This window comes from Cupressus sempervirens, chromosome 9 (genome assembly GCF_028749045.1).
Source record: "Cupressus sempervirens isolate cs-2001-9-10 chromosome 9, ASM2874904v1, whole genome shotgun sequence".
In the NCBI taxonomy this organism is placed as follows: Eukaryota; Viridiplantae; Streptophyta; class Pinopsida; order Cupressales; family Cupressaceae; genus Cupressus; species Cupressus sempervirens.
The window spans coordinates 499170191-499184415 of record NC_143126.1 but is presented as its reverse complement, the minus strand read 5'-3'; the positions used below and the strand labels follow the sequence as shown (position 1 = coordinate 499184415).

General features: G+C 36.0%; 1 protein-coding gene across 1 annotated transcript in view; it reads right to left on the bottom strand.

Annotated features, from left to right (window-relative positions):
* The window catches only part of LOC149539516 (uncharacterized), a 49153-nt gene extending 35743 nt beyond the window's left edge, over positions 1 to 13410 (bottom strand). Inside the window, exon 1 of the mRNA XM_089800748.1 lies at positions 12691 to 13410. Coding sequence (XP_089656874.1) covers positions 12691 to 13173 — 483 coding nt within the window. The 5' untranslated portion in view covers positions 13174 to 13410. The remainder of the gene's footprint in view (positions 1 to 12690) is intronic.
* Positions 13411 to 14225: the final 815 nt, after the last annotated feature.

Below are 14225 nucleotides of genomic sequence, written 5' to 3'. Positions count from 1 at the left end.
CAGGGATGGGATTATCACATTTACAATAGTCAACTCTGTTTTCCTAGATGGAAAACTCTTGATCTAATGATTCAAGAACTCTCACAGACACATAAAGGTCAAATGCAAAGCCATCAGCTCGATTATCACAGTAATAGCAGCAAACTTTCCTCCTATTTAAAAAAATTAAATTTCAAAAATTTACAAACATATGAGCAAGTAATAGGAAAATTTTCCCCCCATTTCAAATATTTAAATTTAAAAAATTTGTGCAAAAATAGGTGTCCCCAAATGGGCATCTGGATGTCAAACCCAATTAAATTTTACTTTAGTTGAAATCCTCATTTTCAAAAAATGGGATTTAAAATGGGAATTAAAACAGGAATTCCAAATAACAAGTATTCTGAAGGAATTTGGAATTCTTGTTTTGGGGGTCAAATGGGGATACCAGATTCTACTTTTTCCCAATTCCAATTCTCATTGTGTGGACCCAAACAATGGATTAGAAATTTTTTTTTAAATTCCAAATGCCAATTCCATTCTAATTCCAGCTACCAAACGGGCCCTTAGAATTGTGCAGTGTTGTTGATGAGCTATCTGCAGAAATGAAGTCTATCCAAAACAGTCATATCAGTGCTTCCCTATGCTGCCTTGAAGTGAAGATAACTTGGAGGTGCAACTCTATTATGAATTACCATCTAAAGAAATTTGTGTTCCATGAACTTAAAAGCTGTCAGTTCCTATCAAACTGGCATCTGCAGTAAGACCTCAATTACAGTCAATAGATGTGCTCAGTCTCATTCTCAATCAGAATGCAAATAAGTCCTAGAAATATTATTAACAGAATTGTCTCTGTCAAATGAAGAACTATTATTCTTATTAATGGTCTCTCCAGCATCAGTCAGATAGCCATTCTGCGTAACCATCTCACCATGGGAAGTGATCCGTACATGATGATCCTTCAAACCTCATATCATTATATTATTGATGTAGTAATTAGACAGCCCTTTACCATCACAACCTTTAGTGTATCGCACCTCAAAAAAATCTCATTCATACACTAATGATACAGCTTTCAACTTTAACTAGTCAATTAACTTTATTTTCTTGGTAACATGATCTTTTATTCAGATTGGCAATATGAGTTTTTTATTTATGTTGCCACATGGATACACTACAAGTAGACATAATTTATACAAGATGTAAGTAGATATGACTTTGGATAATGTGGCTGCCATACCATCGTTAATTTTGTTCGCACCTTATCAATTCATAATTGATAAATTCAAATATCAATTTTATATGTATGCAAACAATTTGCTGCTCCATATACTTTATTTCCCATCGCTGTTCAAGTCACCATCATGCTGCAATCACTACATTTTCAAAGACCAATGATGCTGTCATTAAATGATAATTTCTTCCACAAATTATATTCGAAAAATTGTTCACATATTGTTAATTAATTCCTAGCGTCATTCAAACCATTTTATTACTGTTAACACAATTTTAAAGGTTTTATTCAAACTATTGCTGCTGTTTCAACAGACCTCAGAATTGTGGCTTGAAAATAAATTGTATCCAATGTTGACATTTTCTCAACTAAACCTTTCTATCATTAAATACTGACAGTTTCTAGCATTCATATGTAGACTATAAAATTTACAATGCACAGCACATGGATACCTCAATTTCTTTAGACAAAGCTCATAGCATATCAGTAAAATTTCAGAATCATTCAATATCGCAGTGAATTTAAGAATCTTTATCTGTTTGCAAGTGCTTATATGTTTACTGATATAGAAATTATTTTCGTTCTTATAAATTACATATTGACATCATGTTGATTCCTTCTTAACATTCCCTCGCATTATCACAAACAATCAAAATATAGAGTTCACTGGTCCGGTGGGGAACCCACTCTGATACCATGATGAAAATTTTAGAATGTGTATATTATCATTATTTTTAGAGGAGACTCAATCTTCCTACATATAAACAAGGCACACCACATTTCATTATGGTATAATTATACTTATATAATATTATATAGTTATTATTATTAATATAATAATTATATTATCAATTTAATATAATATTATTAATTATTATTAATATAATAATTATATTATCAATTTTAATCAATATAATAATTATATTTTCAATTTCATATAATATATATAATATAGTTATTATTAATACAATAATTATACTATCATGACTTTTATGTTATCCATGGTGACCTCAAGGAATCCAACCATATTTACAATAAAATCAAAACTCCCCCTTAGCTAAGGAGGAATCCTTCTTGATAACTTCTATTTTGTCCTCCTGGCGCTAATTTTCAACAAGAGGTTGTATTCTTTTAGAGACTGGTAACTATGAACTCTTCAAAGGGCGGAAATGATGAAAAGTTGTATTGTTTCAAAGGATGGTAATTGTGAAAGGTTGTAATTCTTTCATATGGAAAACATTTTAGCTATGAAAGATGGTGACTCTTTCAAAGGGCAAAAATGATGAAAGGTTGTACTCTTTCAAAGAATGGTAATTGTGATGAAATTGTGTATCATAACATTTTACATTTCCCTCTTTTGTCACTACTTCCATGTCTACAAGTTGGGTCATGGAATCTCTTGTCGTTGGGTCGTTTGCCTTTATTTGTTTGCTCTCACTGCTTCGAGCATTCCTTGTGTTTGTCACCCTTGTGTTTCCTTGACTATGTCAGCGCTTCCATCATCTTTTCCCTACATTATGTTCCAGCATTCATTGTTATTAAAGCTTCATCCCAGCAGCTCTATTGTCGAAGCTAAATTTCCCAATACATTTTCTTTACTATGTCTTTTCGCATGGTCACACGCATTGGCCTTCCTCAATTTTTGGCCTCCAACATGTTGCTCTCAGGCCTCTGCACTACTCACAACAACTCTGCTCAAGCAAGACAAGCAAGTGTTATCAGCTTCCTTCTGCAGTGGTGGTTTTTGTTGTGCGTCATAGTCGTCACCTCTCTTGCAGTTGCTCAACCTTTGTTATTTGTAGCTTGTTGTTCTTTGTTTGTTCCCAATAGCTTCTCCCGGCTCATAGTTGTGCACAAGTCTGTGTAGGTGAGTTGTGTTTTTTGTTGGGTGATCTTCGCAAGTTCTTTGCTTCTTGTGGCCTCTCCCTATGTGTGGCTTCTATGTTTCTTTTCTACAATTGTCTAAGACTCAGGCTGTGCCTAACCTATGTTTTATTTTTGTTGGATGGCTTAGAAGGAGACCGACAGGGATCTTCATTAACTAATAAAGAAATACATGAACCTTTGTTATTCCCTCAACTCACATACCAATGCAAGTTGACCTTTGATGTTGTCACTCTGCCGAAAATAGGAGATAGGGTGGAATGCTTAGAGGCTTATAATTTAATGCTCAAAACTTCTCTACAGAGGGTGTCCAACAGCCTTGAACTCGTTTCCGCTAAGAATGTTAAACTTAAGAAATGGCTTTCCTTGCTTGACCAGGTTTCAAAAAAAAAATTCAAACATTCTATAACTTTGAAACAAGCAATCTGAATTGGTTTCCACACAGGAGTCACTCAAATGTGAAACTAAAAAACTACAGTCGTACGCTTTTGTTTGCAACAGTAGTAACATTGCAATGCCTCTTGTCGAGGTAGAGGAAATGGTTCATGCAAAATTAGCTAGGGACACATTAGGAGGGTATGTGAACTGAACTTGAAGGTGTGGTGCCTTCCTTCCTCCTTGTCTGATCCACTTAATGAAGGATACTACTTTCTTAGTGATCAGCTAGATATCTCGGATATCACTCTTGACAAGGTGTGGCTTGATTTTGATAACACTCTTTTCATCCATTTTTTGTCCTCAGTTGATCGCCTTCAGGCCCTCAAATAGGAGGACATTGCTTCCTCTACCCACAACGATTTATATAAATAAGGACCTCACAAGATCACAGGTGGCAGAACTAAACCATTCCAAGGAGCTTGTGGCAGCAATAAGACCCATGGGTTAGGAACCTAAAGGCAATGGTTATAGATTCTTTCCCTCCAGGTTGGGAAACCTATGCGGTTGTTGCTGCCAATGGTCATGGGCGCAGTAAGACATGAAGGAATGTAGAGTTGGTTCCTTGCATGTCAAATGCTAGAAGGGCAATGGGTCTTGGTCCATGTTGGGATTGCTTCTCAATGCAGATGGCTCAATTGACCTTATTCTTGTCACCGATACCCATAAGAGTCCCGCTTGGCCACTTCCTAGTGTCGCTAGATTTCACTAGCTTTCAGCTTGTAGAGACGGGGTTCAGAGTTCTAGGGGTGTGAGAGGTTTTGGTGGGGTGGTTTGCCTAGTTAGCAGTCGGCTTTAGAGTGCAACTTTTGTGGTTCACTCCGACAGTTGCGCTAGATTTATGTGGGCCCTTGTGAGCCAGGTGGCCTTCCATCTTAGACATTTCTTTATTGTTGTTTGTTACTTCTTGTTGATGTCATCTCCCTATGCCATTCACAATGAGCCAAAGGGGGATCCCTTTACAAACTTACATGACAGTATTACTAGGTTCTCTATTGTGGTGAACATTATTATTATTGGTGACATTCAACAATGGACTAGGGACATGTAGACCCCACTCCACAATCGGGTGTCGAATTCAATGTGCACAACTGAGTTGAATTCGGTCACACTTGGTCTCCAAAGATTCTTTGATGATTCTTCAAACCCTCTTACGAGGTACAACTGTCATTTGTTCCAATTATGTGATTCCTTGGACTTTGAGATCCTAAATGACCTTCCTTGCCTCCCTGGCTCTAGTTTTTTCACTTGTTGGCCTCATTGTGGGGGTACGAGCATGGTGAACTACGCCCACTCTTGTTCCTCTCTCATTCCTTGAATTAGTCGATTTACCATCACCCACCTTCCCCTGGTAGAACATGCCCTCCTCAACCATACTTTGTTGGCCTCCCCCTAGGATCTACCTCTTCTAGAGGTTGTCTTACAAAGGCTTTGCGCAAATGGTATTTCTAAGACTCTTGACTACCATCATGAAACTCTATGAGACGGCAGTTGGTGGCATTAGGACCCCTCAAAGGATGTCGAACTTTATTCAAAGCACTATTGGACTAAAGCAGGATTGCCCTCTATCTCCTATGTTGTTTGGACTTTACATTGATGAGTTGGAGGTGTTTCTTTAGGCGCACTCCTTCCCAAGGGATGCTTGTTCCTTACACCAAGTCTTGATCTCTATCTTGCATTTTGCGGCCAATGTGGTCATCTTGCCCTCTTCTCCATATGGGTTACAAAGAATTCTTGATGGTCTTGCATCTTTCTATGACATGCAATAGCTAACACTAAACCTGAGTAAGACCAAGGTGATAGCCTTCAACTATCTCAAGGCCTCACACCTACATTTCTTTTTCCAACGTGCAAAGGTCGGTTGAGGTCTCAACTTCCTACACATCTCAAGTCAAGTTTTTTGGCCCTCATTTCAACATGAGACCAACATTTTAACCTTGTACCAAAAAAGGGTATGGCTCTTTGGCCTATGCTGAGAGAGTGTTTTAGACATCACTTCCAAGACAATAGGTTCAAATTGACTCTCATGGACACTTTGACCAGACCAATGGTGCTCTATGGGTTTGGTTTAGGGACCTTCATTATTTAGTTCCTATTGTGTCTCCATTAAGGGGGGTCAATTCTTTTCATTGGTGCATCATTCGTTGTTGGCAATCCACTTCGCATAGTATTGTCCTAGCCGAGTTTAGGGCCCACCCTTTCAAGTTTGGCACCATCTGACTTGGTTTGGCTCTTACATTGCCTAAACGCTTCACAAACTCTTCAGAGGGGCATCACGGATATTCCTACTTTGCCTATCACTCCTCAGATGTTATTGTCCACTTGGATACCATTGGGCAAGCTCGTTGTTGGTTCGCTCAAGCTTCTACTCTTGTGAGTTTTATCGGGATCGACATTGATTGCCTTCCTCCTTTCCAATACTCTTTGTGTTACATCCCAAATTTTGCCCTAATTTTTAATTTGATCATAACTATTGGTTTAACGAATTGTTTCTTTTCCTGATCATCTGAAACAAGTTAGTTAATTATATACGTTGTTAACAGATTATTTCTCTTCTTGATCATGTGAAACGAGTTAGTTAATTATATACGTTGTACCAACTGAAAACAAATTATTTCTTTCATGATCATGTGAAATGAGTTAGTTATTATAGACGTTGATGAAATAACCAGTAACCTATAACTGCCATTAGATGATTAACAATTATTTGATTTGAATTAATGATCAATATATTTTGAATTAATGTGTTGGTGAGAATGTTTTGCTTGGGTGATTGCGGGAGAAGACTGAAGAGAGGGGAAGCATTTTTAAACGGGATCATCAAAATGGCATGGTTGTTTGGTTCAATCATCAGAATCGGCAGATATGACCTAAAACTCTCTTGGAAAGGATACGAAGACTTGACCACAGGTTACATTATGGTACTACATGAGCTATTAGGAAAACAATATATTAAAAAAACATAACATAATCTAAATTAAATATAAATCATACCTTTAGAGATTTATTATTGAATTTTCTTATTTTATCATTATTATAAACTCTTAAAATACGAACAATATAAAAATGAAATGGCACCAATAAATTATAAAAATATAATCTAATGATGTCATCTTATCAATATACATACGTGAACATATATAAGAGCATATAATAATAAAATAAAATTTAAAACTCTTCAACTCCTTATCTCTTTTCCCTCCTTATTTCTCTTCCTTTCAAATCGAATTAAGTTTTGGAATTCGATGGGATATCTTGGATAACCAATAGTAGCCGAAGAGTCATGGTTAGCCTTTAAGGCAAGCCATGAACCAACCAAGACGCATCACCCTCTTCCATTACTCTGCCAATAATCTACATTCCGTGAACCAAGTCTCAAACCCGCAGGTGTGATAATTATCGACAGGAGTTCCGGCCAAGGACAAGAGGAGTCACTTCCCAATTGGTATTCGGCTGAGAATCACAGGTCATGTTTTAATATTGCATTTCCATATTATAACGTCTTCATCTCTGAATTCTAGACCGACTGCAGACGGCTTATGTTATGCTAAGTATGTAAAAGAAAATGATCATTGTCCTTTTACTTAAGTGAAACCATCCATGCATCATTAGGACTGTAAAGGGAACCATCATGTAATTTGATCTCACAAGATATCTTCATTGGGTTATAAATCAAATGCACAAGCATCCAAATTACTCTACCAGTAGTCTACTGCAAATCCTTGAGTTACTAAATCATTAATTTTACCTCTGTATTCTAATAATATCTTTCAAGAACGAATTGTAACTATAAATAGTGTTGATAACAGTTTTTCATAAACATGATGTCATAAAGATCAGAATATTCATGGAGTTATAATCACCGAGGAATTCACCAGCAAGAAGCCATGAAATGGTGAAGAGGTGTATCAATATATCAAAATGCTCAAACACTGAGGAATTCACCGGCAAAGAAGCCATGAAGGGTGAAGAGGTGAAAATTAAATAGAATGGTTATAATCTTCAATTACCTAGGATTCACCAACAAAGAAGCCATGAATGGTGAAGAGGTGGAGATAACCTACAAGAACCAAGAATGAAATCAGATATAAATAACTATGCAATGAAAATACATAATAGCTCATGCATGTCTTGATAGTGAAATCTGTTGTCAAGTCGAGTGGTGGAGATCGGGTTTACGAACCCAAATTGAAATCCTCGACCAAGGTAATTATAGGCATATGTGCCAATCATGAGATCTTTTTGTTTGTCCATAAACATCAGTTATATAGGTATAACTGATGGGGCACTCAAACCACCGGGTAGCTCAGATGGCTGGACTTAAGAACATCCCAAGCCCGATCCCGAGGTAGGGAGGGTCGTTCTATTAAGTTAGGATGTGTGGGGATAAGTATGGTCCGAGGTTGGGAGGTTAAGCTTATGTCAATGCTTCTCCTCTCACCAATGTTGAGGCTTGAACAACATGATAAAGGGATTCCTCCGTTATTTTGTATGTTTCTTTTACACTTTTACCTTTAATCCTTAGAAGAATATTTCGATAGATTGGTTTTCTAAATAGTATAATTCGAATGAATATATTTGTTGATATAGAAGTAGTCGTTACTTTATTTTTCAGCAGAATATGTTATCAATTAGAAATGGTTAAAATGTTAGCAATGTATTTATTTATCTATCTCGTTATATCAGCTGAACATGAAATACAGTTAGAGCAGAAAAATAGTTACTTTATCTTTGTTATATTTATTTTATGGAAGTTATTGTCATATGAAATGGAATCAGTTACTTTTATAATCAGATTATTAGGTGTTTTAAATTGGTTATGAAAATTCGTTTGTTACACTTTGGATGCCCTTCTCATCTCTTGTCGCCTCAACAAGAGCTAAACATACACATCAAGTTGGATATTTACAGAAAATATATTCTTACTACTTGGGTTGACCCCCTCATGGGGGACTTAGCTCGAGAATGGCTTTCTATGCAGAGCACTTTCTTGATATCTAGGATAGGACCATTGTACGCCCCTCATACTTATCTCACGGCTGCTCACATGCACTTTGTACTTCTCGTGGTTCCTTTAGAGTTAGTTCGCATAGGCTTCACATTCAGTCTGACCATCACTTGGCTAGGGAGGACAAGATCTGCCAACTTTGTGATTTCGGGGTGGCAGAGATGAAGGCTCACTTCATTTTTTGTTGCAAGGTGCTAAGTAACCTCTTGACCCCCCAACTGAACCTCTCAAGGTTGCATACTTGTAGATCCTCCATACAACAATGACCCATTACCCTCTCTTCCAAAGGTCTTCAACAATGGCATGGGATCCCTTCCCAACCTAGGGCCTATCATTCAAATCTGAATTTTTTAACAACTGCTCGAAGCAACGATTTGGGTGGTTTTTTTGTTCTGTCTTGCTTTTGTTGTTCCATTTTCTTTCGTCAGACATTGTTTGGTGATCCAGTTGTAGGTTATCCTTCTACTTGTTTTGGCAATCCCATGGACCCTCTTGTTGGTCTTTTGTTGGACATTAATAAAGTTATCTTATCTTATCAAAGGGCATAAATGATGAAGGGTTGTACTCTTTCAAAGGTGGTAATCGTGAAGCGTTGTCTCTTGCAAAAGACAAACATGATGTAGCTTGTACCTCACATCAGAAAATATAATGGAAGAAGGTTTTATATGAGAACATGGAAGAGAGATCAATTTGGGAAATAATTATTCCTCTCAAAGGGCGGCAGTGGAGGGTGGTGACTCAAATCTTATGAAACGTGGTAACCCTTTCACAAATGAAATATAAGGGAGAAATCATTTCAATCAATCAAGGATCACAAATAAATCATCATTTGTGAATCTAGAAAACCAATCATCAATTGTCAAATCAAGCAAACAATCAATCAACAAACAACTCTATCAAATCAACGTTCATTCAATCATCATTCACCAATATATAAAACCAGCACTGATTACATAATCACTAGTCAATCATCTAATTGACAATGACTTGAGCATCTCTCACCAATATCTCAAATCATATAATAAAAGGAATTCATTTAATCAATCAATCATTCAACAAAGATCATGTAATTTCTAGTTAATTTTTTGTATTTTCTACATATAGATTTAAAATTTTGAAAAAATTTTGAAAATGTGCCATACTTCCAAACACCAGGTTCCTAAAATTTGAGCCCCATCAAATGTCACCTACTCTCACACACAAGTTTCTGACACTCAAAGCACATACGGTTTAATATAACAAAGTTTCCCATCCAAATTTTATCACTAAAATATAGCATAACCCAGTTGATCAAAATAATTAGATTTTATTCATATGTTGCATGAATAAGAAAGTGCTTTGAGATATGTGTCAACTCACCAAATGAAAAATAATTGGTAAAATAGTGAATGCAGAGTATTTAAAGCAAAACCAGGTTAAAAAAAGACCTCAGCATGAGCCAAGCTATCTTGGCATGCAACATTTGAACGAACATGATGGGATAGCATAATTGGCACATACATATTTGAAATACTCATCCAGATACATAAGGTGGGATTTGTACATTATCAGCACACAGAAAGATTGTTCTCGCATAAGACAAAATTCAAATTCAAATATCCCAAGCAGAGCAGGTATAAAACATTTCATCTTCCATGCTTTTGTGGGAATTGGCATTTAGAGTCTCATTTCAGTCATTTTCTTGTATAATTATACCAATTTGTCTTGTGACGAACAATCTAGGAAAATTGTAGCACCATTATAAATGTGCTATAGCAAAAAATGCTGTTTGAGTAAATTTTCTGAGCAAGGGAAGATTTTGTATGTTGATTTCAATGGCATATTGCACAGGATCAGCACAAAAGTAACTTTTGTATCTGTGTTGAACAATTGCAGAGAGGAACATCCAAATCTATTTCAGATCATTTTCCAAGTTTGGGATCAACACACATGTTTTTTTAATTTTACGATGAATATAACCTTGGGTTATTTTCAGGAAAGCTTCTAAACCCCAATTATTTGAATTATAATGGTTAAAATGTTGGTGTTAATATAAACAAAGAATTGTTGATGCTCTTTATTTTCTTTTCAGTTCACTTTCACTTCATCTATTATAACATTACTATTGGCCTGTATTCATTTTTGGGTATCCATCAATAGCGTAGTATAATATGCTAATTATGATGTTTATAATGATATATCAAAAAGTGACAGTCGAATTAATTTCTGATGGGTCATAACAATTATTTAAAAGCAAAACATTCTACCTTGAAATTACTTCACGTGCAGCCATTATTTTGGAAGCAAAAGAAATCACATTTACATAGTCGCAAAGCTAATGATGGTCATTGTGCAGAATGCAATGCAAATTCAACTGTGACTGTACCTACTTGCACAGCTGTTGTATGCGATTTTGCAAGATGAATTACTTTCTCTACTCATGAGATGCTCGACTATTAAAGTCCAATAACTTCAAAAGGCACATACATATACACATGGAAATTGGTGTATGTATGTTTGCAAAGTTGATGTGGGTCATTTGCAAGCTGAATAAGCTGCTCTTATTGAATGGGTCATCAATCAATTGAAGCCCAACAATTCCACAATTCAAGACACACATTAACTTTGCTTGAAGTTGAAGATGTAAAAGCATTTTCTTAGCCTTCCAAAAAGATCACATCACTAGTGCAAATTTCTCTGTGCATATACATATTTGCACAGTTAATGGGGGTCATCATTCAGAATGCCTAAGTTGCTATACTTATATGGATGACCAAACAATTGAAGCTCAAAAAACTTCCACAGTGAAAGGCACACAGACATTCAACTGAGTCAACTTAATTGCAAAACTGATGTATGTGATTTTGCAGGATGACTTGCTTTCTCTGCTCATGTGCTTGCTCAATCATTAAGCCCAATAAATTCGAAATTAGAGGCACATATACACATGCAAGCGTGTGCATATATCTTTGCACAGTTGATGTGGGTCATTTGCAAGCTTAGAAAGTTGCTCTTCACATGTGGGTATCAATCAATTAAAGCACAATAACTTCTACAATTCAAGGCTCATGAAACATCATGTTTGCATGTAGTTGGAGATGTAAATGCATATTCTTAGACTTCAAAATAGATTACATCAATCGTTTAATTTCCTCTCTACTTATAGAGATGACATCTGGGTAGTAAGTAATGTGGATGCAGTTTACCCAAACTTCATTACAGATTACACCAATGGTGCATATTTCATCATAATTATCGGTGCAAATTTTCAAAGCTTATGTATATCATTTTGATCCCCTCATGTTGATAATCAACCAATAGAACCCAATAAGTTCAAAGAGAGATATAAAAATTTAGTTCTTTGTGTGCAGGTATAGGTCAGCAGCTCAAATTTCTCTATAATTGCAAAAAAAAAAAAATTATAGATGATGTAGATCAATTTGCAGGCCGAATAAATTGCTCTACTCTGGGTGATAAACCATTGTAGCCAATCGATTTCCCAATCAATCCAGCATTTAGGACTGAAGATTTGTATGTACAAACATCAATATTGCAGATTTCCTGTGTTGATATATACATTAATAGACACATCAACAGTACAGATTTCACTATAATAGCAAGCGCATTTTTTTACGGTTGATGTGGACCATTTAGTTAAATTTACATGATACACTCACGTGGGTGATGTAACACTAAAGCCCAGTTTGTTCCACAATCAACGCCCCCTATACACATGCAGCTTTGTGTGCGTTTTTATACCAAAATGAACAGTCCAGATTTATTTTATTAATGTAGGAATAAATATCCTCATCTGATGTGGGTAAGGCTAAGCTTCTCTGCTCATGTGTAGTTCTATAATTGCCCCAATCAAAGACACATCTGCACATGCAAGCAAGTGTTTGCATATATACACAGATAGGTGTATACTGCCGACTGCTTTCAGTTAAAGGAACAGGGCATGCTATGGCACCATTTTCACAATTGAAAACACAAAAACCCCTAACTGGGTCCACCAAAAAAAGGCAAAAATTAAAATATGCATATTTAAAAATACTCAAAAGACCCAACTGGGTCCCATGCGAGTAGATCCAATTCCTAATTATTCTCCCATGGGGACAATGATTTGGCAATTAAATAAAGAGATCCGGTCAAACCCAATCAGTAGCCGTACCTTGTAGTCCCTCAAAGATTCAGGGGGTGATCCAGAGGTCCTCTTTGATCTAAACTGCCCATTACCCAAAACACTGCCACCAACAACATCATCCGCCTCCTGTGATCCTCCTGCAGCTGCCGCAACAACAGCCCTAAGATTTTTCTTTTTCCTCCCTCTCCTGTGATTCTGGTTATCATCATCATGCTCATCGGCAGAAGCAGAAGGTGACGTGTTAATTAGGGCAACTGTATCAGATAATCGTGGTCTTCCTCTTCCTCTGGGTCTTCCTCTTCCTCTTGGTCTGCCTCTTCTTTCTTCATGGTCATTCAATTTTTTATTTTTCTTGATTTGATGATCTTCTTCTTCGTATTCTGCTTCTTCTTCAGCTTGATTAATATTCAAATCATCATTGTCTTGGGAATGTGACAGCTTTGCAGTGGGTTTTGAAAGCTTCTCTCTCTCCATGTTTTTTTTTTCCTCTGCCCAATGCCAAGCACACATATTCCTTCAGCCTTTTGCTTTGTCCCTTTCAACTATCCCTCAATTCTCTCTCTACTCAGTCTCTCTCTCTATCTCTTCGTCCCTCGTATATTTGTGTCTAAAGGAAATTTCCATTCATTCAACGAGTAGGTAGTTCGAAATTTGGAGGCTAATGCTCTCCTCGTAGAGATAGATGGGGCAATGAGACCACGGATACAAAAATCCTCAATTCCATAATTAGGAGATCAAAAAGTATGATAACATTGTGTAAAGAGGACATGCAGAAAATTCGTTTAATTTATATATTTTATTCAGCATTTAAAAGATATTTATCTGAATCATTTTTTCCTAACTTATTAATATTGCATTGTTTGGGATTATTAATTACTTCTATCATTTTTATATGTTGTCAATAATTTTTTTGAAATATATTAACATGTATTGTTAAGAAAATGTGATAATTAATTGTGGAATGGTGAAAATTAATATACTTGTGTTTGGAAGTTAGTAAATAATGTAATCAGTGTTTTATTTTATTTTAATACATTCTAAGTGATTAATCTTGATCTTACATTTTAATATTAGAAATATTTTTCAAAATATTTTTTTTCTAACTTATTAAAATATTGCAATATTTTTTTTGGTTTCTTCTACTTAGAGTTTCACTTGTTGCACTCAGGACAAGATATTCTTTTCTCCTATCATAGTTCTTAATTTATATTCCACGTATGAGATTACAATGGCTGGAAGATGGAAACCTTGGCTAGAAGCTGCAAAAATGAGAAACCTCGCATGAATTAAAATGGGTGTAAGCCATGCACCCTGGCCTGAAGCTACACAAATTAGACATAATAAGAATCATTTTTTTAAGGCAGATAGTAATGATTATTTGACATTGATGTTTTACTTGTTCTTTTGTGATTGTGTTGTCATTTATCTTTCGCAATCATGTCTTTGAAAGGATAAGCAAGTGGCAGGGTGATTACTACCCACGACCTCCCCCACCTGCCCAATTTTATAATGGGGTGCCTCTCCCATTTTATCATGTGGTAACTATTTGAATTCTTCATGGA